The sequence below is a fragment of the Squalius cephalus genome (assembly GCF_949319135.1).
Source record: "Squalius cephalus genome assembly, chromosome: 6".
In the NCBI taxonomy this organism is placed as follows: domain Eukaryota; kingdom Metazoa; phylum Chordata; class Actinopteri; order Cypriniformes; family Leuciscidae; genus Squalius; species Squalius cephalus.
This window is the reverse complement of record NC_137127.1, coordinates 13,035,764-13,063,199: the sequence shown is the minus strand read 5'-3', so window position 1 is coordinate 13,063,199 and position 27,436 is coordinate 13,035,764. Positions and strand designations below refer to the sequence as shown.

The window sequence follows — 27,436 nt, the reverse complement described above, 5'->3', positions numbered from 1 at the left end:
GTCTTGGTTCGGTTTCGGTGTCGGGGTCCTGACATCCATGCTCCGTGCACTTCTGTCTTGTGTCTTGTTTTCTGTGGTGTGTTTGTCTGCCATGTTCTCTTCTGTCCTGTGGGTTTGTGCGAGCACACTTTACTTCTGTCACGTTTGTTTTGCGGCCAAACGATCCAAATGATTTTTGTTTGTTTCTGTGTGCCATGTGCTCTTTTGTCAGTCTCTAGTCTTGGCCCCGCCCTCTTGTTACCTGATTATTGGTTAATTTGCCTCACTTGCTCTCTCTTGTTACCCTTCTGATTTTCTTCTCTTTTTATTCTCCTGTTGTTCGCTGTCCTGTGCCAGATCGTCATCTATGTTCCTCATGTGGAAGCCTTGTCTGTTTGTCGTGCCTTGCTCCAGTCCCGCTGCCTGCTGCCCTGGACTGTGTTTTTCCCCCATTAGGGAGGTTTTTTTTTTTTATTAAATAAAGCCCTTCAAAGCTCCCTGAGTCCTCACAATTCTTGACCCTTGACATAAATATGGTTGTTTTGCTATTTTAATTCAAATGTAAGTTAAAAAAAATGATCTTGACATCCAATCATTTTTTAAAGAGATATTATCAGATATTAATACATTCATCATCCTGGAAATGGAAGGTTAGGTTGAGTGCATTACATCCCATACATATATTCCATATTCCCTCTGTTGTAAACTGCACATTTAAGCTAAAGTACAGGTGTATACTTCATAAACTATAGCTTTTCTGGGAAGTGCAGTGACATTCTGTAATTGCTATAACAAACTTGTTCTGATGTTCTACAGAGGCCGACGATGAACAAGATCAGAGAGACAGGTGGAGGTTCGAGATGAAGCATATATCTAGAGATTGTAAGAAGACACGGAACACTGATGATTATTGCCTTTAAGGGCAGATTAAAGGACCACGTTAATCATCTCATCACCATGGGTAATTAGTCCCAACTTCTAACATCCTAGAACCAATAGATCAAAGCCCACTCTAAATAGCCCACAGACAGGGATGAGCTATTCTAGTGGTCATGGTGACCAGAATGATGTGATGTCAGGGAATGTAGAAATGTCCCCGAATCAGTTATGAGACTGTAATGTATTAATGAGCTTCATGAGACCTCATGAAGGATGGTGGTGAATCCATAAAATGTCCAGAGAAAAATGGACTGATGATTTCATTCATGATTTATAATCACCTTGCCTAAGGGTTTGTACACTCCGCACTAGTTCCCTACCTTTTATTTTCAGCAGGTGCATTAGAACTGGAGAAAAGTCAATCATACATAGAAAAGAGATTGGGAGAAACTGCAATGTGCAAAATGGCTGCAATAAGGAGACATTTTGGTTTAAAAAAATATGGTTAGAGGCAAACTAGAAAATATTTGATTACTGTTTTTTGTTTTTTTGTACTAAATCTTTTTTTTTTTTTTTTTCAATAATATTATTTTTAACTTTAACAACAATGTTATTATTATTTATTTCTACATAATGAGTTTCTATGCCTTATGTCAGACATGTTTGAGTGGATCATAACGTCCGGGAACTGTTTGTACAATACTTTAATATACTATAATACATCATGCTATCTTGTCATTCCATTCAATTTTAGTCACTAGTCTGATATCATACTTGCAGAACTGGCTTTCATTTCCTTTCTCTCATCTCTCCTGAGCAGCTCCAGCAGAGATATCATCACTATCATCAGTCTCTCTCTGGATCACCGCCAGATGTTAGCTTGCCTAAAATCAAGAAATCGAACGCCACATTCAGAAACACAAACAAAAAACAAGAAAACTTGTCCACAGGGATCTCCATGTGCTACAGAATCAATCAAGCCTGCCAATAAAGTGTGACTGCCCTATTTATCTTCAAACATATCAATGCTTGGACAAAAGAAAGTAGTCCAATTGGATTAAAAATGGCCCCCCTCCTCCCTCCTTCCAAATGCCTATATTAGATATACAGTGTAATTCTTGATCAGTCCTGAGAAAGGGAAAAGTGGTAAAGAAGACTTTGTGTCCTCTCAGCTGTGACAGGGCTGGATTGAGTCTTAATCATCAACTATCAGCACAGACTGTGAATAAGCTCCTGATGGGCCCTTCATTTCGCATGGGTGGAAATGCACAGAAAACCATCATCTTGTGTTAGTCTCCCTGTGCACGCATATATGCACGCCGTGTGCACGTCCACACTCTTGACATTTTGATTGGACAGATAGTATACGTTTTTTGTTGACTAAATCTCTCTGCTCATGTAAATTAGAGAGCTTGGGGCTTTGAGTGCTATCTGTGACGCTAGGCAGATGGTGAGGTTGAACTCCAGAGTAATGAATCAAGGGTTTCAAATTTAGATCAGTGAAACACACAGACTGTAGTGAAAATAACACCCTTAAAATAACCTCTAATTTGGTGCTCAAACGAATATAAAATTCAAATTTAATATCAACCGATTGTAACCTTGAGATAAAAAACACAAATTTAAAGTGTTTGCATGAGTAAACTGTAAGGGCCACCCATTAGCCCAACTGTGGAATGTGACGTATAATGTGTTTATGTCTTTTCAGTGCTCCAGTGAAGTTCACTTAATTTATTAGAATTTAGTTTCAATTTTACTTTAGCTCCACACTTAAGCTGACTCCAATTTCAAATGATTATCAAATTTTTATTGTGCTTCTTATTAGAAACGAATCATATACATTGGTTCTTGATTAATTTAGATATTTGATTATTCTGGGTATCCCATAGGCTACTTTCAAATATCTGTTAATTCGGGACTGTTACAAACCTTTTAGCCTAAGTCTAGGGAGAATAAGGCGTGCAACATCAAAACACTGAACATGTACTGGAAAACATCTCACACAAATCAGTCTAATTTAGGTAAAGTGGTAATTTATTACAGTGAGAAACGAGATGAAAAGAATACTACCCCAAGATACTTATTTACATAAATATACAACTTGTATACAAATTGTAACCAAGGAAGGTGGTCCGTGTACTTTTTGATGATTTATTTTCCTGTTTGGAATGGAATAACGAGAAATGAAAACCAGCTAGTTTATTCGTCTTTTAGTTTAGTTAAAAAAAAAAAAAAAGAGATTTTGGCTTGATTTTTCATTTTTCGTTTGTGGTTTACAAATCGGATTATGGGTTCGATATTTCATTTGCACACGTGGGCGGCGCTGAAACGGCCCTTTCATCTGATTGGTCAAAACGCTCCGCCTTCAGCAGGCTACAAGCTTTTCTTTCTGTCAGGCAGAATAAGTAAAGAATAACTGACAAATGCACTTTAAAGGGTAACTCCTGGTCAAAAATAATAAAAAATAATGTCTGAAACCACCACTCACTGTTAACTACGCACAATATTTGAAGCAGAAATATGTTGCTGGTCACGTAATTCGTGCTGCTGCGACTTGCAAGCGACCCCAATAATGTGAGCCACAGTATATGACAGATTATTTTAGCATGATGTATTTCCCATTGATAAATACAGTGCAAATAGTTCCGTCTCTTTGGATAAAAGGGAAGTGGAAATAAAAATCAACAATAGGCTGAACTGTACCATGATAATATGTCCGTAACATTTACCACTCTCGTCTTTTATTTACATCAAAAGGCAGATAGGCGTGTGTGACATGTAGGCTATAAATAATTTCGAAAATTGAATAGAAATAAAGTTTATATTTATGAATGTATACATGTGTAGCCTACTCAGTTCACATGAAAAGAAAGAGACAGAAAAGAGAGAAGCTAGAATCAGTGAACGAATGTAACCTACATTAATACTGACAAAATTACCAGGTTTGGGATTAATTAAAATCATGTCGGTTGAAGAGCACGGCATACATTTAAAATGTTTAAAAGTTTTATTATAGAACTAATACAATTTTATTACATACTGAATTGGTCGATGTTTCTCTGAGTTTTCTTTATTATGTTGGCTTGAGAAAGCCAGCATATATTTAAACATTATTATTATTTATTTTTATTATGAGAAATTGACTCCGCCTAGAACTTTAATGCTTCACCAAACTCAGCTCAGACCTTCAGACTGGTCTGACTCGCTTATATCTTTTCTAACTGGTCAGACTTACTTTCCCAAAAAATACACTGACTTGCATTATCTGAGCAATGAAGGCCGTACTTAATGCTGTCCACTAGAGGGGACGACAGGATAAAAAGTCTTTTCTACTCTCTTTCCATGTTTGCATCAGTTTAAATGACAAATAAATGCATGAATTTCATTCATAAATAGGCCATATCTGTGTATCTGTGTAGTTCATTTTAAGATATTGTTATTCACACTGGTTTTTGCATTTAATGTTTGTCCATCTGGAACTTTTATTTGTCATGAGCTCTATATTTTAAGAAGTAGCCTACTAGAAAATAAAATATGATTCAACAACACAAACTCTGTTTTTACTCTGCAAATTTGTTTTCCTTTCAAGTAGGCTATAGCCTACAAGTTATCCTGCTTTTTGCCATGGCTTGCCATACTGCCCAGAATAAACAATATTTTCTCCACACGACCCTAGACAAATCCAGACAAATGATAACATTGGATGTATCAGGGACCCAATGCCGCACAGAGTCACACGCCCCGGGTAATATGGATTTCACGGTCACAAACTCTCCAGTCTGATCTTGGTCAGAGTGTGCAGGGTTAGCTAATACCTCTTTAGTCGGTTGCCTGCTGCTCACTCGTACAAAAAAATTTCGTTTATTTAGCCACTTCCATACAACTTGCCAAGTCAGAAATCAAAAGGTCTTCAGATGACGTGCCTATTGGTCCGTTCATACATGCGCATTTAGTTTGACCTATCCACGGTAGCACCAGCCTCCTCATAATCTACTGGTCATAATGATTTCAGGAGAGTCCAGAATAAATCAAATATAACATTTTATTTGTCAGGTAAAAATGTACCATGCAAATTACACAAGTAAACAATTAGAAGCCAATTCAGAAATAACAGGTTACACCTGTTTTTGGGGGAGAGGAAAGAATTATCAGAATTCTCCTAAGTTTTCTATCTTTCTCATATTACCAATGACTGCAATGAAATTGAGACCATTTTACCAATCGCACTGAGACATTTAAAATGATACCAAACATGAAAAGGAAAAAACAATGGATTCACAAGATACATCATATCTGATACATAGACATTCTCAGTGAACGTTTAGTGACTTGAATCAGGGGGAAAGGAAGGGAGTAGGGAGATGGGGGATGCATAAACAAGAAGATAAGTTTGGGCTAGGCGATGTTCTGTGCTCTTTCTTTGAGTTCTTCTCTCCAGGTGTTCGTTTTATTGTTTTATTGTTTGATCTCAGCTTTTTTCTTAGCAGGAAAATCAAGTCTTACAGGCCTCCTCTAGCCTCTTGGGGCCATTTTTGGACATTTCCGGTGTCCACATTTTGGGTGCTATTTTCAGAGTGTTCATAGGGCTGACACCTGTAGTTAGCAGCGCTAGTCGATGGGTGCAGGAGTCAAGTACTCACCTGAACTAACAGCATAAAGACAGGTTGAACATGGAAGATGAAAGCACTGCAAAATGCACCTCTGTGACACACAGTCTCTTTAGGTGTAGGCATACTGTGCTGAGTGGATGCTGCATCAGCGGGACAAGATGTCTGTGATCCTCTCGGTCGGGCTTGCTTCCACCTGCAATTGGTTGCGTTGGTATTTGTAGAATGACTTGTTGCACCAAGTCTGTTGTGTTGGTCAGCATGAGCAAAAAGTGTGAGTGGAAGGTGTCATTATTCTTTGTGGAAACGTCTGTGTCCTCCCCAGGATGTTTAACTGACCTTTTGGTTTGGTTTTCCAGGCAGGTCAGATCTCCATAAGTCAAGGAATCATTTCCACATGTCCAGTAAAATAACTACCCTGATCAGATTCCATGTGAGCTGACACTCCCAGAGGAGTATAACACTTGCGCCACTTGTTCTGTTGCAAGGGAAAATTAAAAGTGCCCTGGGGCACTAGAAGTGCTCCTACCTTCTTGCTCCATACATTCACATACCTTTCTTTCTACATTCTTCTTCAACATCCTTTCCTCTTCTAAACCGATTCTGAATCATCATGCGATTAAAGGCCATCCCTGGCCATTACAATATAATATATATTACAATGTGGTTATAATATAGATCATATTACATTCTACCAAACTAGTATAAATTAAATTTTTATTTGCTGGTCTCAGGAGGGTCTCTACTGGGTAATTTGTCCAGACTGACTTGCTATTATCTTAGTGATCTTTTAGAAGTCAAGTCAAGTCACCTTTATTTATATAGCGCTTTTTACAATACAGATTGTATCAAAGCAGCTTCACAGTGATCACATGAAAATAATACAACAAAGTTTGTTTCTAGAAGAAAATTGCATCACTGTCCACCTTAAGTAAGGCAGATCAGTAATATTGTTGAATATTAAATGTCCCCAACTAAGCAATCCAAAAGCCAAGGCAACAGTGGCAAGGAACCAAAACTCCATCAGGTGACAGAATGGAGAAAAAAATCTTGGGAGAACCCAGGCTCAATCGGGGGCCGGTTCTCCTCTGGCCAACAAGCGAACAGTGTATGATTATGATCCAGGCAGCATTACAGGTCAGAAGTCAGATTGGATCAGAACATTAAGAATATTTATCCAGTTCCATCTGGTTGGAAGTCGGAGTCATTACGCCGGTATGGAGACAAGTTTGTTGAGGATCAGTACCAATAGCTGTCGTGTCGATGAGGCCTTCACAGGGCTGATGAGGCTGGCACTTCAGGGATGCATTGTGGATGGGTCCAGGCGCAGATCCACCATCTGATCTGGATCCGGCCCGGATCCAGCTGACTTCAGTAAACCTCGGAATAAACAGAAAGACTAACATTAGCGTAGATGCCTTTCTTCTTATGATGTAATGAATACATCCGGTGTTATAGGAAGTGTCCCCGGTTCCGGCTGACCGAATCTATGCAGCCTAATAATCATTTAACTGATTTGAATAATAGAAATGTATAATGTTCTAAATGAATGCCAGATAAAACAGATTTAAACTGACTGCTTCCCGGACAATGTTAGGAAGATTGTTCCAACGTTTAGGTGCTAAATAGGAGAATGATCTTCCTCCTGCAGTTAATTTTGATATTCTAGGTATTATCAACTGTCCAGAATTTTGAGATCGCAGTATACGTGAAGGACTATAATGTGATAAGAGCTCGCTCAAGTACTGTAGAGCTAAACCATTTAGTGCTTTGTAAGTAGTCAGCAATATTTTTAAATTTATACGATGTTTAATAGGGAGCCAATGCAGTGTTGACAGAACGGGGTTAATACGGTCATACTTTCTGGTTCTAGTGAGACCAACTGGACTTTGTTTATTAAGCGTGCAGGGCAACCACCCAGTAGAGCATTACAATAATCTAGCCTTGAGGTCATGAACACAAGAACTAACTGTTCCGCATTTTTAATTGAAAGCATATGTCGTAATTTATATATATTTTTAAGATGGAAGAATGCGGTTTTACAGATGCTAGAAACGTGGCTTTCAAATGAAAGATTGGCATCAAAGAAAACACCCAGGTTCCTAACCGACAACGAAGACTTGACAGAGCAGTCATTAATTGTTAGACAGTATTCTGGGTTAATACGTGCAGAGGTTTTTTGCCCAATAATTAGAAACTCTGTTTTTTTCAGTATTAAGTAGTAGGAAATTACTAGTCGTCCAAATTTTTATATCAGCTATGCATTCCGTTAATTTTGTGAATTGGTGCATTTCGTTGGGGCGCGAAGAAATATAGAGCTGAGTATCATCAGCATTACAGTGAAAACTAATTCCATGCTTCCTAATGATATCTCCCAAGGGTAGCATGTACAGGGTGAACAACAATGGTCCTAGTACTGAGCCTTGTGGTAAGCCATACTGAACTTTTGATCGATAAGACATCTCTTAATTTACTGCCACAAATTGATAACGGTCAGATAAGTATGATTTGAACCATGCTAGTGCAATTCCACTGATGCCAACATAATTTTCGAGTCTATTCAAAAGAATGTTGTGGTCGATGGTATCAAATGCAGCACTAAGATCCAGTAACACTAATAGAGAGATTACACAACACAACCACGATCGGATGATAAGAGCAAATCATTTGTAACTCTAATGAGAGCAGTCTCAGTACTATGATATGATCTATACCCTGACTGGAAATGCTTGCAGATACCATTTCTTCCTAAAAAAAGGAACATAGTTGTGAGGATACTGCCTTTTCTATTAATTTTGACAAAAAAGGTAGATTCGAGATCGGCCTGTAATTGACTAATTCTCTAGGATCAAGTTGCGTTTTTTTAATAAGAGGTTTAATAATAGCCAGCTTGATGAATTAATGATATTAAGAAGAGGATCTATGACCTCTGGAAGCATCTCTTTCAATAGCTTAGTATGTATAGGGTCTAACATGTTGTTGATTTAAATGATTTAACGAGTTTAGACAATTCTTCCTCTCTTATAGCAATGAATTAATAAAAAATTTCCTCAGAGAGACTACAATGCACTGTCTGATGCGATACTGTAGTTGACGGTTGCATAGTTATAATTTTCTCTCTAATATTATCAATCTTGTAAGTAAATAAGTTCATAAAGTCATTACTGCTGTGCTGTTTGGAAACATCCAGTGTTGGAGCTTTATTTTTCATTAATTTAGTCACTGTTTCGAATAATTACCTAGGTTGTGTTTGTTTTCTTCTAAAAGTGTTGAAAAATAAGCAGATCTAGCAGTTTTTAAGGCCTTTCTGTATGCAATCGTGCTCTCTCTCCACGAAATGCGAAAAATTTCTAATTTTGTTTTCTTCCAGCTACGCTCCATTTTTTCTGGCTGCTCTCTTCAGGGCCAGAGTGTGCTCATTGTACCACGGTGTTGGACTATTTCCTTTAATCTTCTTTAAGCGTAATGGAGCAACTGTGTCTAAAGTTATATCAATAATTTCTGTTGCAACATCGAGTTCTTCTAAGCTATCTGGGATGCTGACGAGATGAAACTGATCAGGAAGATTATTTATAAAGCAATCTTTATTGGCAGAAGTGATAGTTCTAAATAATGATCTTAGATGTCATCGCTCTGCTGCAGAATTTCAACGGCATCAACATTAATTCCATGTGACAATATTAGATCGAAAGTCTAGATCCAATAGAGTTTAGAATGTCTGTAAATGCTAATCCCAATGCGTCTTTTTCATTATCTACATGGATATTAAAATCACCAACAATTAGGACTTTATCTGCAGTCAGTAACTCTGATAGAAAATCAGCAAATTCTTTGATAAAATCTGTATGGTGCCCTGGTGGCAACGGGATTTATCACTTACGCTAGATAACGTTACAGAAAGCACCATCACTGCAAAAGAATTTTATTTGAAACTATAGACTTCTGAGTAATACTGAAGATATTGCTATAAATTACAGCAATACCTCCCCCCTTTCCTTTTAAATGAGCCTCGTGTTTATAGCAGTAATCTTGTGGGGTGGACTCATTTAAAGTAATGTAATTGTCTGGTTTTACCCAAGTTTCTGTCAAACACAGCACATCTAGGTTATGGTCTGTAATCATATCATTAACAATAAGTGCTTTTGAAGAAAGGGATTAAATATTCAGCAATCCAAGCTTTATCATTTGTTCATCTGCATTATATTTGTTTTTTATTTGTTGAACATCAATCAAATTTTTACCCTTAAATGGGTTTGGGAGTGTTTTGTATTTCCTAGCTCAGGGAACAGACACAGTCTCTATGTGATGATATCTAGGTGAAAGAGTCTCTATCTGATGGGATTTATCTGACCTCAGTGACGTGAGACAGCTAGCAGACGGTCGGTTTAGCCAGTCTGTCTGCTTCCTGACCTGAGCCCTAGATTGTCATGTTTGATCTCTAAGACTATGTGCCATATTACTAGAGAGAAGAGCACCACCATCCCAGGAGGGATGAATCTCTTTTCAACAAGTCAGGTCTGCCCCAAAAACATTTCCAATTGTCTATGAACCCTATATTTTGCGGACACCCCTTAAACAGCCAGCCACTGAGTGAGGACAGTCTACTAAGTATCTCATCACTCCTTCGAACAGGAAGGGGGCCAGAGCAAATTACAGTGCCTGACACCGTACTTGCAAGAAGGCATTTGGCCCTGCAGCTACAGCTGTGCTGGCATGTGCATTGTGTGCACAGCAACAAGTCAAACTGGAAACCAATTATAGACTTTGATGCTGTGAACATTCAATGAACTGCAAGCACTGAAAGCATGGGTCAGATCATTGCTCAATTTAAAGATTGTTGTGACTACAATATAGAATTGGACACAATTGTCTTGTTTTTGGGCTGAGATGTTATCAATTGCATTCTTTTGAGAATAATGTATATTTGAATATGAAAGAAAGGTTGGACAAACACAGTCTGATGGAGGGCACCAAGATTGTTTTTTGGTTTGTTAATTTTGTCATAGCCTCTTTTGAGACATCGAAAAACACACAAGTGTGCAGCGATTGCAAAGTCTGAAATAAGACCAAAGTAAAAGCTATGTTTTATAAGACTGAGCCTGAAATGGTGTTGTTTACTCCATATTTTGTGACATCAGTCATTAACTTTTTAGCACACTTGAAAGTTTTTCAAAGAACAGTGATTAATTTGATGTAATTCATATTACATATTACAAACAAAGAAAGGTGTCATAAATGCATTTACACAGCAGTTACAACTATATAGTTTGATACTAGATGCTTCTAGTAAATTATACCTTCGTAATATGTAGAAACCCTAAATTCAAACCCTAAATAAATTCAAGCCGTGAATTACAAATGACGTAAGTAACTCATATGCAAAACAAACATTTACATCACTCAGTATTTTGAATATACAGCCATAATAATCCACAAACTTTTGTGTTCTGTCATAAGCTCCACCCTTTTCTCATCATCTTGTTTAACCTATGGAGTTTTGACATCATCACAGCAGACCAGAGGCTTAGTGCTACAACACACCTGATGGCTACAGGTAAGACATCTTTTTTCCAGTACTGCATATATGACATGTTAGCCCAGAACTTTGCTCAGTCTTTAAGTCTGTTATTTTTCCATCAGTGTGTAATGCTAAGCTTTGTTAAGATAAGGGGGAAGGGATGTTCTGTCACACCAAATCCTCTTGAGGAGCACAGATGGTCACCATGGACACCAAAACATAACCATGAGGATAACAGAGGGGTCACACCTTATACAGATGAAAACAACTGAACAGAATCGGTGTTAGAAGCATAAACACATATGCAATATAGTAATTATTAGGACACACTCAACAGTCTTCAGATCAATTTTTAATTTGATCATTTTTTTAGAAGACGACTTCCATTTCAAGCAGTAACAGTATATGAGTAGTATTGTGGAAAGTTACTTTTAAAATATTGTGTTAGTTACTTTTTATGGAATGCTATTTACATTCCATTTGAATTAAGGAATTGAATTCAATTTAAAAGTAATTCTAAATTTAATTCTGAAATCAAAACTAACATACTCCAACAAACAAATGATTTGAACTGGCAAAAAAAGAGAATGCATGTACAGGTGCTGGTCATAAAATTAGAATATCATCAAAAAGTTGATTTATTTCAAGAATTCAACTTAACAGGTGAAACTAATATATTATATAGACTCATTACATGCAAAGTGAGATATTTCAAGCCTTTATTTGTTAAAATTTTGATGATTATGGCTTACAGCTTATGAAACCCACAAAATCAAAATCCCAGAAAATTAGAATATTACATGAAATCACACAGTAATTACACAGTGATACCATGGTCATTGAACCAGGTTTTGTTTCTTTTGGCAGTTTAGGCAGGTGCAAATCCTGCTGGAAAATGAAGTCAGCATGAAGTGCTCTGAAAATGTCCTGGTAGATGGCTGCGTTGACTCTGGATTTAATAAAGCACAGTGGACCAAAGTCCTCTTTTCTGATGAGAGCAAATTTTGCATCTCATTTGGAAACCAAGGTCCCAGAGTCTGGAGGAAGAATGGAGAGGCACACAATCCAAGATGCTTGAAGTCCAGTGTGAAGTTTCCACAGTCTGTGTTGGTTTGTGGAGCCATGTCATCGGCTGGTGTTGGTCCACTGCTGTCCACTCAACGCAGCCGTCTACCAGGACATTTTCAGAGCGCTTCATGCTTCCTTCAGCAGACAAGCTTTATGGAGATGCTGACTTCATTTTCCAGCAGGATTTGCACCGGCCCACACTGCCAAAAGAAACAAAACCTGTCAATGACCATGGTATCACTGTGTAATTATTGTGTGATTTCATGTAATATTCTGATTTTCTGGGATTTTGATTTCATGGGTTTCATAAGCTGTAAGCCATAATCATCAAAATTACAACAAATAAAGGCTTGAAATATCTCACTTTGCATGTAATGAGTCTATATAATATATTAGTTTCACCTGTTAAGTTGAATTCTTGAAATAAATCAACTTTTTGATGATATTCTAATTTTATGACCAGCACCTGTATATCCAAACCAGTTTTACACTATTCTAAACCAGTTTTTCTTAGATTGAATAGACTGGTCAGGTTTTTCCAAGCATGTGTTCCATACTAATTTTAAGATAAGATTGCTCCTCTCTAGTAGGACAGCTAATCCAAAAATAAAGGAAGAAGAATTGCTTGGAAGAATAACACCTCAATTTAATTTACATTACACTGATTTATATCCAAAATTGCCCAGCAACTTTGTATCCAAGAAAAAAAAAGGATGTACATTCTGTCTTCATTCTGGAAGAATATCCCTTGTAACATAAGCTTCTGAGATAGTAATCTAACAAAGCAATTTCAGTAAAATTGTGATTTAGATGATCTTCATGTTCCAAAGATATCCTGTGTGGCTGGCTTTTCGTCTTTTTATGATACTCAGGTTTTGTAATCAACAGCAAAGCCATCTGGGTAAGTGCAAAGACACCTGTGCTTTTTGGGTGAAAGCCACTGGAGTGGAAGGACTGCCAGAAGAGGATGCCCTTCTATCAATGACAATGTAAAAACATAGAACTCAACTGGTCTGAACTATTCAGAGGATTAATACGTATCTAATCTTGTTCGTCCACATTATCTAATTGGTTTCATGTAGTGTGTCTTCACATTTTCATCCTATCAGAGGGATCCTGAACATAAAGACCTCATTATGATGAACGATCCTCTGCTCAGCTAATGCTAACCTTCTGTTTAACACCTTGCAGGTCACAGCACCCAAACAGAGATTAATCTGCATTATTTCATCCCTGCTGTGATATCCAGTTAGTTGAAAATCATTCTGATTAAGATACTTGCAGTTTTTAGATTATGAGACACGTCCATATTCATGTCTGGAATATGAAATCATTAAACAAGATGCCAAGGTCTGTTGACCATGGGTAGTCTGATGCGTGTCCAGAGAGTAAAAGATCACAGCTAATCAGGCACTGCACAATATTCGATAACTAACTAGCTGACAGTTGGTCCTTTTTAATTGGATTTCATCCAAGACTGGAGAACATGCAACCAATGAAGCTTTAAACAGTACATGCAACATTTAACCCCAAAGCTGATGTATGTTATCTTTCAGTGCTGTTCAACCAAAATGATCAGTTTCTCTAGTTATAGTTATCCTATAGAAATACATTACCATTCAAAATCTCTTTTCAGAAAAAACACATTCAATTGATTAGAAGGGAGAGTAAAGACATTTATGATGTTACATAAGATTTATATTTCATATACATGCTGTTCTTATAATCCTAAAAAATATATATCCTAAATATCCTAAAACCTAAATGGTTTGCAGACTTTGCATACAAATATTAAGCAGCACAACTGTTTTCAACATTGATAATAAGAAATGTTTCTTGAGCACCAAATCAGCATATTAGTATGATTTCTGAATGATCATGTGACACTGACGACTGGAGTAACGGCTACTTAAACTTCAGCTTTGCCATCACATGAAAAGATTACATTTTAAAATTGTAATACATTTTTGCTGTATATTAATCAAATAAATGCTGCCTTGGTGAGCATAAAAGACCTCTAATAAATTCTTACCAACTATTGACTTTTGCAGATTTTCATTTTAAGAGTCATTGACATAAGTGACTACTTATGACATTATTATGTCAGACGTTACTAATTCTACAATATATAAAATAAATTGTGTGTAAAATTGATTATTAGGATACTGTCTAATTGCAGTTTATGACGATTCAATTTGTATGCACGTGTTTTGAGACTTTCAATGCTGAAATCAGGTTTAGCTCTGGTAGATAAAAGCATTCTAAAGTAAAGGGATGCAAGCCAATATGTAATTTTATCTATGCAAGATAAATATTACTTTCACTCATAACTCACATTATCAAGCTTTCATGCTTTTACACTGCATGTATTCTTTTCAGTATTCTATTATAAATTCAATTTTAACCATTAGTAGAAATCAATAATGTTAGTGTCAATGTCATAATAACTGATCTTTTTTCCCAATGTACTGCCAGTCTAGACAGTTTACCAGGATCGGTAATACTTATTATTTTAATGGTCAACTTTAGACATTCTACTAACTCTAAGTAACTTTGCAACTACATGTCAACTATTTTGGGATTGCGCGCATTGTGCATAATTTTACTAATTCCCGCAGATTTTGTGCTCGTGCCCAAAGTGCGCGCACATAAAGCCGCCCTCAGTACTAAATTGAGATCTTTTTCGCTGCTTATTGCACGTCAACAAATACACACAAAATAATGTCAAAATACTTGTGTAGCCTTGGCAAGTATTCATGTAAACAGTTATGTTACAGTTGAGACAAAAAACACATATGTAACAGTGTAATGAATCTGTAAGTCGGGTTTTAAAGTGACAGCAGCTTAATATACCTGCTGCCAAATTATGATATAATATTAAAAATACCTATATGGCAGTTTTTCCCCATGGTATCGGTGTCAAAATTGCAGTGAAAATGCTGAGTGGCTAGTAACTTTGAAAAATCACTAGACACGGTAGCTGGTGAGCAAAAAAGTTAATGTCAAGCCCTGATTATCATCTACATTATGTTTCACATTAACATGTTTAACATTATAGTGCAAACAATGTTAATTTGATTCTTCTATATGCTTATGAGCATGCATGTCTGGTCTAGTTTTTATCCTGTTTTGTATGCACACCGTATTTTATAGTATTTCTGTAATACTTTTCGCCATCTATTTTATAATTAATAGTGTTTAAGTGCCTGTCCAGGAGCCAAAAATTACAGCTGAATGAATTTGAAGTTGCCCGTTTTTATGCACATTTGACAATTTAACCTTCCTTTTAGGAAACTCTTCCTACTTTACATGCATAAAGGGAGAGAGGACATCAAATGAAACAAGTTTTTTACTGGCCCCTGAGCTTATTTAATTTTCCTTCCTTTTAATTTGTTTTTCAAAACACTCCAAGCAGTGAAGATCAAACATCAGAGGGAGCTTAAATGACCTCAGCTAATCAATGAACTCAGAGCAGTGGCTGAGAGATGAGATTCAGACTAATTAACTATTTTTGGTTCTCAGGGTAAAATACTGTTTATGCCTCAATTTTAGTTGAGTGTCAGTAGTTCAAGCCCAAGATTACAGGTTTGCATCTTGATAAAATAAAATAAAAGACTGTTTAAATATTTTCTTTCCAAAAAAAAGTTCAAATCCTATATGATGACCTTGGACAATGCTATTTCAAACCACTGTTAGGCAGCATAATATTATGTATAGATTTGTTTACTGAGTATTGAACTTACAAGCAGCACAAATTCTTGGAAGAAAATTCTTTATTTGACCACCTCATCTTAAAAATCCTATTATTATATACTAAAGGAACTCTGGGGTCTTAAAATGAGAAGGAATTATGTGACATCCTATTGGAATATAACTAAAAGCTGAAGCTTTTCTTTTCTCGTCCAGTTCTTGTGCAGTTTTATCTGATCCTTAGAAATGACTTTTTATTGTTGTTGGCTAATATATTCAGGATTTTTCAGTCATAAATAATATGTTTGACTTGTATAAACCAGTTAATTTAGATGCTATCACATGAAGCACATTTTACGTGTATCTAACAAAACATGTTTTACAATGCTGAATGCACCAGAAAGCTCATCATATTTATCATTAAGAATGTTTAAAATTATATAATTAAAGAAGCTGTGGTTCTCTGCTTGGAGTGGTTGCTAACTTTAGTGAAGTGTATTTTACTATCCTATCTAAAAAGTAGGATAGGATAAAGGTGATTTAGTTCAGTTATTCAATTAAATTAATTGTTAATTTCTTCACATCTTGTTATTATTCACTCTAGAGAATGATGTGCTACACACATTTCTGTTCAGGGTAATCCATTTACAAAACAGCTTGTTTATATTCAGGTCCAGAGATCATCCAAGTGAGGACCTGTGAAGCTCGGCCACAGCAGTTGAGTATCTCCTTTAGCAGAAAGAGAAAAGATCTACTCACATGCTGGAACAATTGTACAATACTGCATATGAAAATGCTTTACAACCAAGCAGGTTACCTCCCACTTCTTACGTCTTCCCTGTGTTGACCTTTGCATTTCTGTGTAGTAGTATGGATACGCATTGTCACTGAAGATGAGCCAGACAGAACTTGGAAATGGGAATGAGGAGTCTTTTCAGCCAACAGATATTATGAGAGGTAAGATCACATTTGTATTGTGAATATAATAACTAGAACCACTGCAACTCCTTCAGCTGTGATTCAGAATATAGTGCCTTTTTAATTGGTTGAAACATGATAAAAAACATTATGTAAAAAAATCGTCTCGGGTTACTTGACTGTAACCCTGTCAAGTAACCTGAGACGTTCCCTTTCAAAAGCTATACTTAATGCTACGCTTGATTCAGCACTATGGTAATGAGAATACCCATGCTGCCGCACTGGGGGTGTCTGGACCCCTCACGTTGTGTAGTGTGAGCTCAAAAGGTCTCAGACATGTGCTTGTGATGTTGATTTAAGGACGTGTGAGCCCGGAGTAGCATGAACATCCAAACTGTAAAACCTTATGAATGTGTGTGGAGAGGACCAGCCTGCCGCATCACAAACATGCTGCAGGGGGGCACCCCCCGCCAAGGCTCGGGAAGAAGCGACCCCCCTGGTAGAATGAGCCCTGATGCCTACTGGCGAAGCTTGACCGCGCGCCTCATGGGCAAGGGCAATAGCATCCCTCACCCAATGTGAAATTGTCTGTTTTGTGGAGGCTGTTTCGGCCCCCATAAGAAATGAATAGTTGCTCTAACTTACGCCACTGGCTAGTGCGGTGAACTTAGGTCTGAAGAGCACGGACTGAACACAGTCTGTGAAGTTTCTCCTGATCCGGCATTGTGAACGGCGGAGGACAGAAGACCTCAAGAGTGACTGGATGTACGGCTGAGAAAGGAACCTTAGGGAGGTAGTCAGGATGAGGTTGCAAAATTGCTTTCACAATTCCTGGGGCAAAGTCTAAGCAGAATGGCGAGACAGACAGAGCCTGCAAATCCCCAATTCTTTTCAAAGAAGTGATAGCCATAAGAAAAAAACATCTTTAGAGTGAGAAGCTTGTCAGGCGCTGACTCTAGGGGTTCAAAGGGAGATTCAACCAGACCCTCAAGAACTATAGCTAAGTCCCATGAAGGGATCTTGGTTCTAACGGGTGGCCTCAGTCACCTGGCCCCACGAACGAAGCTGGCGAGCAGAGGATTCTTCCAGATTGTTACCCTGTCAATCAAGGCGTGGCAAGCCGATAAAGTGGCCGCATAAACCCTGAGAGTGGTAGGGCATGTGCCTGCTGCAAATTTTTCCTGCAGGAACTCCAAAATTGAAGCAATCTGGCAGTTAACTGGATCTGCATTACGTGCCGTGCACTACTTTTCAAAGACACACCATTTATTGGCATAACTTCTAGTGTAGGGAGCCCAGTGTCCCCCAGTTGGTACCCTTCAGGGGCAAAACATTAAGGTTCCACAGGTCGGGCATATCGTCGTAATATCGATGTAATATCGTCCCCTGCGCTTGAGATAGAAGGTCCCTCTCCTTTCCAGTGTTGCCCAGGGTGAGCCGTCGAGGAAAGATATTATCTCCGAGTACCAAATTCTGTTCGGCCAACACAGCGCTTTCAGTAAGAGGCAAGACCCTTGTTGATGAACTCTGGCTAGAACTCCCGAGAGCAGAGAAACCAGGGGAAACGCATACAGGCATATTCTGGGCCATAAATGCGCAGGGGGGCTGGGTGACTCAGAGAGAAGTAGATGGGACATTGCGCTATCTGTTGGGAGGCGAAGAGGTCCACCTCTGCTTCGTAAAGTCTTTCCCAGATTTGTTTCACTACCTCGGGGTGGAGTTTCTCTGTCTGGACAGTAGATCTGCTCCCACATTGAGATATCAGGGGATATAAATCGCCCTGAGAGACAGGAACTTGTCCTGAGCCCAAAGCAGAACACACTGCACTAGTCTGTTCAGACAGCGCGAACGCAGATCACCCCGGCGATGTATATAGGAGGCTTCCGCAGTGTTGTCCATCCACACTAGGACATGGTAACCTCTTAACTGGTGGAGGAAGTACTTCAGGGCCAGAAATACAGGCATCAATTTGAGGCAATTAAAGTGCCAATCGAGATGATGACCTCACCATATCCCTTGGGCTCAGCCTGTACGGGAAGTGTCTGTTGTTTGCATCTTGTGACATCAACACACACTTTGAGTATGACCCATGGTGAGGAACCGGGTCTGAGTCACAGAGACAGGGAACAAAACCGCAGTGCGTAACCCTTACCATAAACACAGATTTTTGAAAGTGCACAAAGCGTTAAGCGCAGTTATGTCACATTTAACCCCCAAGCACGTTACCCTCTGAGCGGGAGAGAGAATGCTTTTCTTGGTATTGCGTCTCAGCCCCCAAGAGAAAAGATGAGCGAGGATCCATCTCGATGTCGAAGAGCAAGCTCTTGAGACTGGGCCAGTATCGACTAATCAGCTATGTAATTAAAAATGTGGATGGCCCTGGAGTCGCAGCGGAGCCAGAGGTGCAACCATGCATTTTGTGTATATGCGGGGTAACAAGGCTAGGTAGAATGGAAGAACCCGATATTGGTAAGCTTCGCCCCCGAAAACAAACCTCAGGAACTTGTGTTGTGGCAATATTTCTATGTGAAAATATGCGTCTTTTAGATCGAAAGTGACGAACCAATCGCAATGTTGAATTTGCGGGATGATCATCTTGATAGTTAACATCTTGAACTTGAGCGTTCTGACAGAGATCAGGGTGTTGAATGTTCTGTGTACTGGGCGATAACAGGAAACGACAGAACATCCAACATTTTGCTGGAAACCGCTCCCCCCCAAATCACCAGAGGTGGCAGGGATGTTACAGTGGTTTCGTGGGGTGTCTGGTAGGAGCTGATTGATGTCTTTTACATGCTCCGTCCCGAGGGGGCACAACACTGACCTGGGCACAAAAACGTTCTCCCTTTAAATCCGTTGGTCAGTTCAAGAATAATTTATGCAATTTTTTATTATTTATTTGAAAGAATGAAAAGAGCAGTTTCCTGTCTATCCTTGCATTGTTCCACTGGTCAGGGTTGATTTAGAAAGTAATTAGTAATATGTATTGCAATACTTTGAGTAATTAGTACAGTAATCTAATTACACTGTTGAAGGTGTAATTTGTGGCTAGTAATTAATTACTTTTTGTAACTTACACAATACTGCTGAGAACTACCATCCTGCAATATACGCAATGGTTATTAAATAGGACAAATATGTCAGCTGCCCTAATATTTCAGATGCTAAAGGCTGAATGTTAACCATGTCTTCTGGCAGTAAAAACTATTTTTACTGAAAAACTAGTTATCTCACTGTTTGTGGGTGCAGGTCAGCCAAGTAAAACATGTTCACAGTGTGTTCACTATAGGGATATTGACAGGGGTTACATATTCATTGCCTCATACAAAAAAAACATGTGCACACAACATTAGTTCAGTTTGGTGCAATGTGATTATGGCATGTTGTAGTTAATCATTCTTCAGCTGTTTTGACACAGAGATAATAATTGATGAACTATATCACTTTCGTCTTGTGTTACTGGGCTCAGAGAACATCAGTGCTGACTGGGCAGTGTGGATTTATGCGTTTCCATTTTTATAAAAACATGTTTTTCTTTTTTTAGATGGCAGATGATGAACTTATCTTCTGAGTTTCCAATGGAACTACAAGGGAAGAGAAGAATAGTTCAGCCTGCAGGTCCCCCAGATGGAGGCTATGGCTGGTTCATTGTGCTTTCCACTTTCCTTGTCTTTGGGCTGACATTCGGTGTAATCAAGTCCTTTGGTGTGTTCTTCGTAGAAATCCAGTACTACTTTGCAACCACAGCGACTGCAAGTTCATGGATCACATCCATCTCTGTGGCAACGGTACATTTTGGGGGTATGTACCAAGTTCAGTTTCAACCAGCAGGGGGCTCCCTTCACTTACACTCTCAGTAACCTTTGCCTTTGAATTCGTAACTGCAAACATGGACTTACTGATGTTTATTTATTTGTAAATGTCAAAATGAAGATGTGGTAAAAACTCTTTGTCACACTTGATCTGCACTGTTGATCTAATTTGTGATTAAGATGCATGCCAACACACAAGCTCACTGTAATCTTTTAATATTTGTTAGTGCCACAATCATGTTCTCTGGCACCATCAGACATTTTAAACATTTTGAGGCTGAAATATATCTAACAGAGCAGGAGACTAGAAATATGAGTTTGTGTTATCCTCCATTTCTCTGTCTCCCAGTATGATAGCTTTACATGGGCTGACGGAGCACTTGGCTACTGGCAGTACAGTATGTCATAACTGTGTGCTTTTCTGTGATTCAGCCCCTGTAGGCTCTGCATTGAGCGCGTACTTCGGCCATCGGCCAGTGGTCATGGCGGGGGGTCTGCTGAGCAGCATTGGGATGGTGGCCGGGTCGTATGCCCAGGATCTGCTACAGCTGTACATAACTGTGGGGTTCCTTACAGGTAAAAGCACAGCCAGCAGTAGAGCATATGGCTGTGCTCCTGCACACACACTTTCACGCTTCCCTTGTTTCGTCGTTGATTCACAACTTGAAAAGGTCATAAGCCAATTATAGCGGCTATGGGAGAGAGAAAGGCATATGATGAGACAGGAAGGTTGTAGGAGCAAAGAAAGAAAGAAAGAAAGAAAGAACATTTTGCCCACTAGGCTTTAGAGTTAAACTAGAGTTAAAAACGATGAAAATTTGTTTTGTTCATTATCACTATTGGCACATGTTGTCTAATTATTTATCTTTAATTTATCATTCTTTATTACTTGCTTAAGTAAGTTATTCATTTTGTTAAATTCATTATTGCCACTTTCTTAGTTTAGTATTAATGTGCAATTATTTTGATTTTGGTTTGCTTTATTCTTATTTATTAATCAGTTAAATTCTATCTTAATTATTATTTAAATATTACGCACTAATTATGCACTTATATTATTTTGCACAATTTGCAAAAAATCTAAGCTGCAAACTCTAAAAATGTACTGGTTTGGTCAGATTAATAAAACACTATCCCCTGGTTTCACAGACAGGGCTTAAGACTAGTCCTAGACTAAAATGTAAGTCTGAGCTGTTTCCACTGAAATAAACTTGCACTGACTGATCTTAAAAATATATCAGTGCCTTTTTAGTTTTAAGATGCACATCGGTAATGTTTTTTTCTAAGCATGTTTATAAAAATTACTTAAATGTCCTAATTGATCTATGGTCTAATCCTGGCTTAGTCTAAGTCCTGTCTGTGAAACCAGGCCTATAAGGACCAGATTTACTAAACAGGGAAAATTAGCGTAATTCCAACACAGCGTATTTTACGAGCTAATTCGTACGAATTCATATGACCTAACTCGTACGAATTTGTACGATTTTTGCTAAATCGTACATATTTTACGAGTTGCCCAATTCGTATCGTAGGCTACGAATGACCTACCCCTGACCCCGCCCCTAAACCTATACCCATCACTGGGGTTATGAATTCGTACGAATTGGACGTGAGATAGCGTTGGAGTGGAAAGTTCTTCGCGTCATCTACTGACGACGTGCAAATTAAAGAACAAACGCAGTCAGATCTTTTCCATAATGACCAACACAATGTACCAGGTAGCGTCTGGTTTAAGACGTGCTTTTTTGGGCGGTAAATAATGGCGTAAACACCATTAAATTGATGAGCGCAAACCATAGTAATTTTTTAACGCCAAAAGAGGGTTTGCGTTAGAGCAATCTGTTAGTAAACCTGGCCCTAAATGTTAACTAAAAGTTCATATATATTACCATTAAAAAGTTTTTTCTCTTTTTTTCTTTTTTTAAAGGAATTAATACTTTTAATACTTTTACTTGCAGCAAAGATTCATTAAATTGATCAGACTTTTGCATTGTTGCAAAATAATTTAATATTTTAAAGTATCATCAAAATATCCTAATATAAAAAAGTCATAATTTCTACAAGAAATATTAAGCTGCACAACTGTTTTCAATATTGGTAATAATGAGAAATGTTTTGTGAGCTCCAAATCAGCATATTAGAGTGATTTCTGAAGGATCATATGACACTGAAGACTGGAGTAATGGGTTTCCCCATCACAGGAATAAATTACATTTTAAAATATATTAAAATAGAAATAAAATAGTAATAATATTTCACAATATTACTGGTTTAGTATTACTGGTTTTTCATCAGATGAATGCAGCCTTGGTGAGCATAAAATACTTAAAAAAAAAAAAAACATTAAAAAAAATTCTTACTGACCCCAAACTTTTGAATGGTAATTTAAAAGTCTTGGAGTCGGCCACTGGCTCAATATCATGTTAAAGGTCTAGTGTGTAAGTTACATCAGTAGCACAACTTGCAGGTCAAGTTTAATGATAGAAATGTTCCATGACTGCTAACACAATGTTTTAAAATAAATGTGTATTCAGTTAGTAAGTGTTGCTAGATGTTCATAATACACATAACCTTGCAATACTGCTGTCCATTTAGCCAGTGGCATTTGAACAACGTTTTACCCTACAAAATGAATGACTTGTCAAAGAAATAAATGCTTGCTCTAAATGTCCTTTTCGTTTTGTCCTCTGCAGGATTTGGCTACGCCCTGACCTGGACCCCTACTGTCACCATGCTGGGCTGGTACTTTGAAAAGCGACGGCCAGTGGCCAACGCTCTTGCCAGCGCAGGAGAGTGCATCCTCACTTTCGTCCTGACCCCATCCTTCCAGTTCATGGTGGATCAGTATTCCTGGAGGGGAGCGATGCTGATCCTGGGAGCTCTGCAGCTCAACTTGAGTTTGTGCGGAGCTCTTCTAAGACCACTCAACAGACACGTTCCTTCTAAAGAGCTGGTAGAGAAGGACGATCATGAGCTGGAGCTTTTATCGCAAACTCACACAGACTTTAGTTCAAAAAACAGTTCAGACTCGAAAAAATCTGATCCACTGAAGGTCAAAATCATAAGTTACATGGACTACACGCTTATTGTTAACGCTCGCTTCATGGTCTACTCAATGTTTGGTGTCTTTGCTGCTCTTGGCTTCTTCGCTCCAGCTCTCTTTCTGGTACCGTACGCCCGCAGTCAAGGAGTGGAGGAGTACCAGGCAGCCGCTCTCATGTCCATCTCTGCGGTGCTGGACCTGTTAGGACGGCTGCTCTTCGGGTGGGTGGCTAATCTGCGGCTGGTAAAGACAGTCCATCAGCTGACTGTCACAGTGATTCTGCTGGGCATTGTTCTGTTGCTCTGCCCACTAGCTACCACTTTCACCCAGCTAGCGCTGTTCAGTGCGGGTTACGGACTGGTGTTCGGCGCGACCGTGGCCATTCACATCACGGTACTGGCGGAAGTGGTGGGGGTGGAGAGGCTAGGGAGTGCTCTGGGTTTCTTCATGCTCATCCGCAGCAGTGGTGGCCTTCTTGGACCACCTTTGGCAGGTGAGATGTTTAAAAGTATTTGATCAATAGTGACTATCCTGAGCAGAGTCATATTTAATAAAGTTTGAGTTTGTTTTTAATTCATTTAAATATTTATAAACCATATATTCTATATATATATATATATATATATATATATATATATATATAAAACAAAAAAATATTATTATATTATATTTGGGATACTTTATTTATATGTTGAGTAGGTTATTATGACATCTACCTACAAATGGCTTGCTGAAGTTATTCTACAGTCTAACATTGTGCAAACACAAGATGTCCTGTTTTATTGTATAGAAAGCACTTTATCAGTCATCCTAATGTATTCCCTTCCCTCATCATATTTGAGGTTTCTCATTAATGGCTGGCATGATTCAGTTTACAGTAATACTGTGTTATCTTCTCATAAAGCATCGCCTTTCAAAGAAATGCACTCGGCTATTGTGTTAATTTCATGGATTATTGGTCACTACATAAATGGCTTTTCCCCATTCAATAGCGAGCCACGCTTTGACTGCCCTGACCAAATCTTAAACTGTTCATTTGGTTTCATTGGCTGTAATTTTTCGGTGCTCACTGCTCAGAACACATCACAAACGGTAGTGAAACAATACATCAGCGGAGCAACAAAAGTGGCCAAAGAATCAACAAACTACCAGCCAAGAACAACAATACATTTAATAGCTGTAATTGATTACCAGATGATAAGCTCTGATAGGGCAACTTCAAATAGATGGTATTGTAATGTGGAGATGATGACATTTTGCCCTTACTTAACAGTTTTTCACTTAAGAACAATTGCCAGAACATGGCACAAGTTCTCCCCTCTGCAGCCAAAAACCTCTCCCTCGCTATAGGCAGTTCAACACTAAATCATCCAGAAAAGCCTCATCTGTCCTTTTAGAGGCATCAACTGCCAAAACCATGTCCATATCTGTATACTGGAAGACTAATGTACCTTATATGAATCTCTTGGGTTTTTTAGTCCATTAAAATAGAGCACAGACTAATGGTTGGGAGGAGAGAAACGCTTTTTTTAGGCACTACAGGTTAGGAGTGTAGTCTGCTGGGCTCCATAACCGGCGGTGTAATTACACCATAAATTAGCTCTGCTGCAGTTTTTCTCAGTGACTTTTAATCGGGGTGGAAAACTCCTTTGCTGTGGCATTATAAAAGATGACTCAAATAATCACTGCATCACTGACTTCATAGGGGCTCTGTTCCTTGGTGCTTTAATTGATTGTTCGTTTAAAATAATGTACAGTGAAATGTGCATTCAGAAAGCAGGTTGGGCATAAAAACGGGAGGTGGGATGATGAACGAACAACTGCAGGCTAATTAGTAGTGCTTAGGTAAGCATCACTATTGTGCCCAAGCAACCTCCCAGAATACCCTAGAAACCGCATACAAATGCCCTTGCAACCACTTACAACAGCCTATAGAATTGGTCGAGGTGAGTTCTGTATGGGCAAGTATGTGTTTTAATTGCAAGCTAATAGCAGTATTTCAGTATTACAGGAAAACAAAATGTGATTTGACATTATTATAATATATCACTTATGAGTGCATGAGTGTTTTTTATTTGAATGACTTTTTATATTTCATTTTTCTTTTTTATTATTTTTATGTTATTTTTAAGCTATATTTTGTGCATTCATTGACTCCTTAGACTAAGTAAGTCTAAGATTAGTCAATTAGGGAAGGACAACACGCCTGCGCACATATATTCAAACGCGCATACCTATAGTCTGAACTCGTAATACGCATGTGCACGCCATCAGCAGTCTCACTGGTTCGCGTTTTTGAAGTTTGCGCAGAAAGAACGTAATACGTATGTGCACGCCATCGGCGTTCTCACTGGTTCGCGTTTTTGAAGTTTGCGCAGAAAGAACGTAATACGCATGTGCACGCCATCAGCGTTCTCACTGGTTCGCGTTTTTGAAGTTTGCGCAGAAAGAACGTAATACGCATGTGCACGCCATCAGTGGTTCGCGTTTTTGAAGCTTGCGCAGAAAGAAACGTAATACGTATGTGCACGCCATCGGCGTTCTCACTGGTTCGCGTTTTTGAAGTTTGCGCAGAAAGAACGTAATACGCATGTGCACGCCATCAGCGTTCTCACTGGTTCGCGTTTTTGAAGTTTGCGCAGAAAGAACGTAATACGCATGTGCACGCCATCAGTGGTTCGCGTATTTGAAGTTTGCGCAGAAAGAACGTAATACACATGTGCACGCCATCGGCGTTCTCGCTGGTTCGCATTTTTGAAGTTTGCGCAGAAAGAACGTAATACGCATGTGCACGCCATCGGCGTTCTCGCTGGTTCGCATTTTTGAAGTTTGCGCAGAAAGAACGTAATACGCATGTGCACGCCATCGGCGTTCTCACTGGTTCGCGTTTTTAAAGTTTGCGCAGAAAGAACTTAAGAGTTTTCTGTTAAAACGGTGTCGTGTTAGCGGCCCCTAAGTTAATAACCAATGATCGTTGCGACGGAAGTGAATCAATCAAACTAACTTTAGCTGGACAATAACTTTATTCTAGAGCTGCTATAAAGCCAAAACACTTTACTTTAATTTCCTATTATCAATGTAAAGCTGCTTTGGAACAATCTACATTGTTAAAAGCGCTATATAAATGAAGATGACTTGACTTGACTTGACTAAGTGAAACTCATAATTGACAATGATGAAATAATTTCTCCTACTGTTTCTACAGGAATCTTCATAGACAAAATGAGTGACTATGGTGCTGGTTTCCTGATGGCAGGCATTGCTCTTCTCGTCTCTGCCTTGTTTTTGCTTGTGTTACATCAGATGAACAAAAAAGGGATGGAAAAGGGAAAAGATATCCACTTGGACAACGGGAAAGGATGCGAGGATCTGATTTGAAAACAGGAATTCCAACTTTGGAAGAAGTTAGTAAGAAAAGGCTCTTGACTAGTGGAATGTGCATTTAGGGTCACATGTTTTTTTGCAGTGTCATGTTACTACTGTGGACACATATGATGCATTCATGTTTCACCACACATGTCGTGGTTAAGCAGAGATTATGATTAGAGATCTGTAAGTGATGGTGTAAACTGATCTGATCTGTCCATTCTATTAAGGAAAAGTGGACAGACCTTTCTCACCTAAGTGAAACATTCTGGGAAGTCTTCTCATGTAGTCCTATAATGATGCCATTGCAAGCAATATTTCATCAGATCTATTGCTCCAGTAAGTCTGGAAAATGGACACTGCCTTAATGGACTAATGGAAGCTGACTCATGGTTTAGCTACAACCAAAGATGATCACAGTCAAGAACAATATCTGCAATTTCTTGTGTATAATAATATGTAAAATGTATTTTGGTCTGTCTGCTTAAAATTGCACAAATTAAAATGTGTGTTTGAAACGTGGATTTTATGTAGGTTAAAGTTCCATCCACTGGTC

At 38.5% G+C, this 27,436-nt stretch overlaps 1 protein-coding gene across 2 annotated transcripts; it reads left to right on the top strand.

Annotated features, from left to right (window-relative positions):
* The first annotated feature begins 904 nt into the window (after positions 1–904).
* On the top strand, positions 905–27,436 carry LOC307160456 (monocarboxylate transporter 13). Of its 2 annotated transcripts, XM_079874590.1 has the most exons (9): positions 905–940; positions 10,923–11,019; positions 13,243–13,299; positions 16,413–16,458; positions 16,608–16,698; positions 20,204–20,460; positions 20,904–21,047; positions 23,165–24,007; positions 26,720–27,436. In XM_079874590.1, exons 6-9 carry the CDS (start codon positions 20,211–20,213, stop codon positions 26,890–26,892), a joined length of 1,410 nt encoding a protein of 469 aa, XP_079730716.1. In that variant the 5' UTR covers positions 905–940; positions 10,923–11,019; positions 13,243–13,299; positions 16,413–16,458; positions 16,608–16,698; positions 20,204–20,210; the 3' UTR covers positions 26,893–27,436. The 2 variants fall into 2 exon arrangements, with proteins under 2 accessions (XP_079730716.1, XP_079730717.1); XM_079874591.1 differs by lacking the exons at positions 905–940; positions 10,923–11,019; positions 16,413–16,458 and having other exon boundaries at positions 13,177–13,299.

Excerpts from the sequence above, each read along its gene's own strand:
- LOC307160456 (XM_079874590.1), top strand. The coding sequence starts at position 20,211 with ATGATGAACTTATCTTCTGAGTTTCCAATGGAACTACAAGGGAAGAGA. Across the intron at positions 20,461-20,903 it reads GGCAACGGTACATTTTGGGG|CCCCTGTAGGCTCTGCATTG; the intron begins GTATGTACCAAG and ends TCTGTGATTCAG. Across the intron at positions 24,008-26,719 it reads TCTTGGACCACCTTTGGCAG|GAATCTTCATAGACAAAATG; the intron begins GTGAGATGTTTA and ends CTGTTTCTACAG.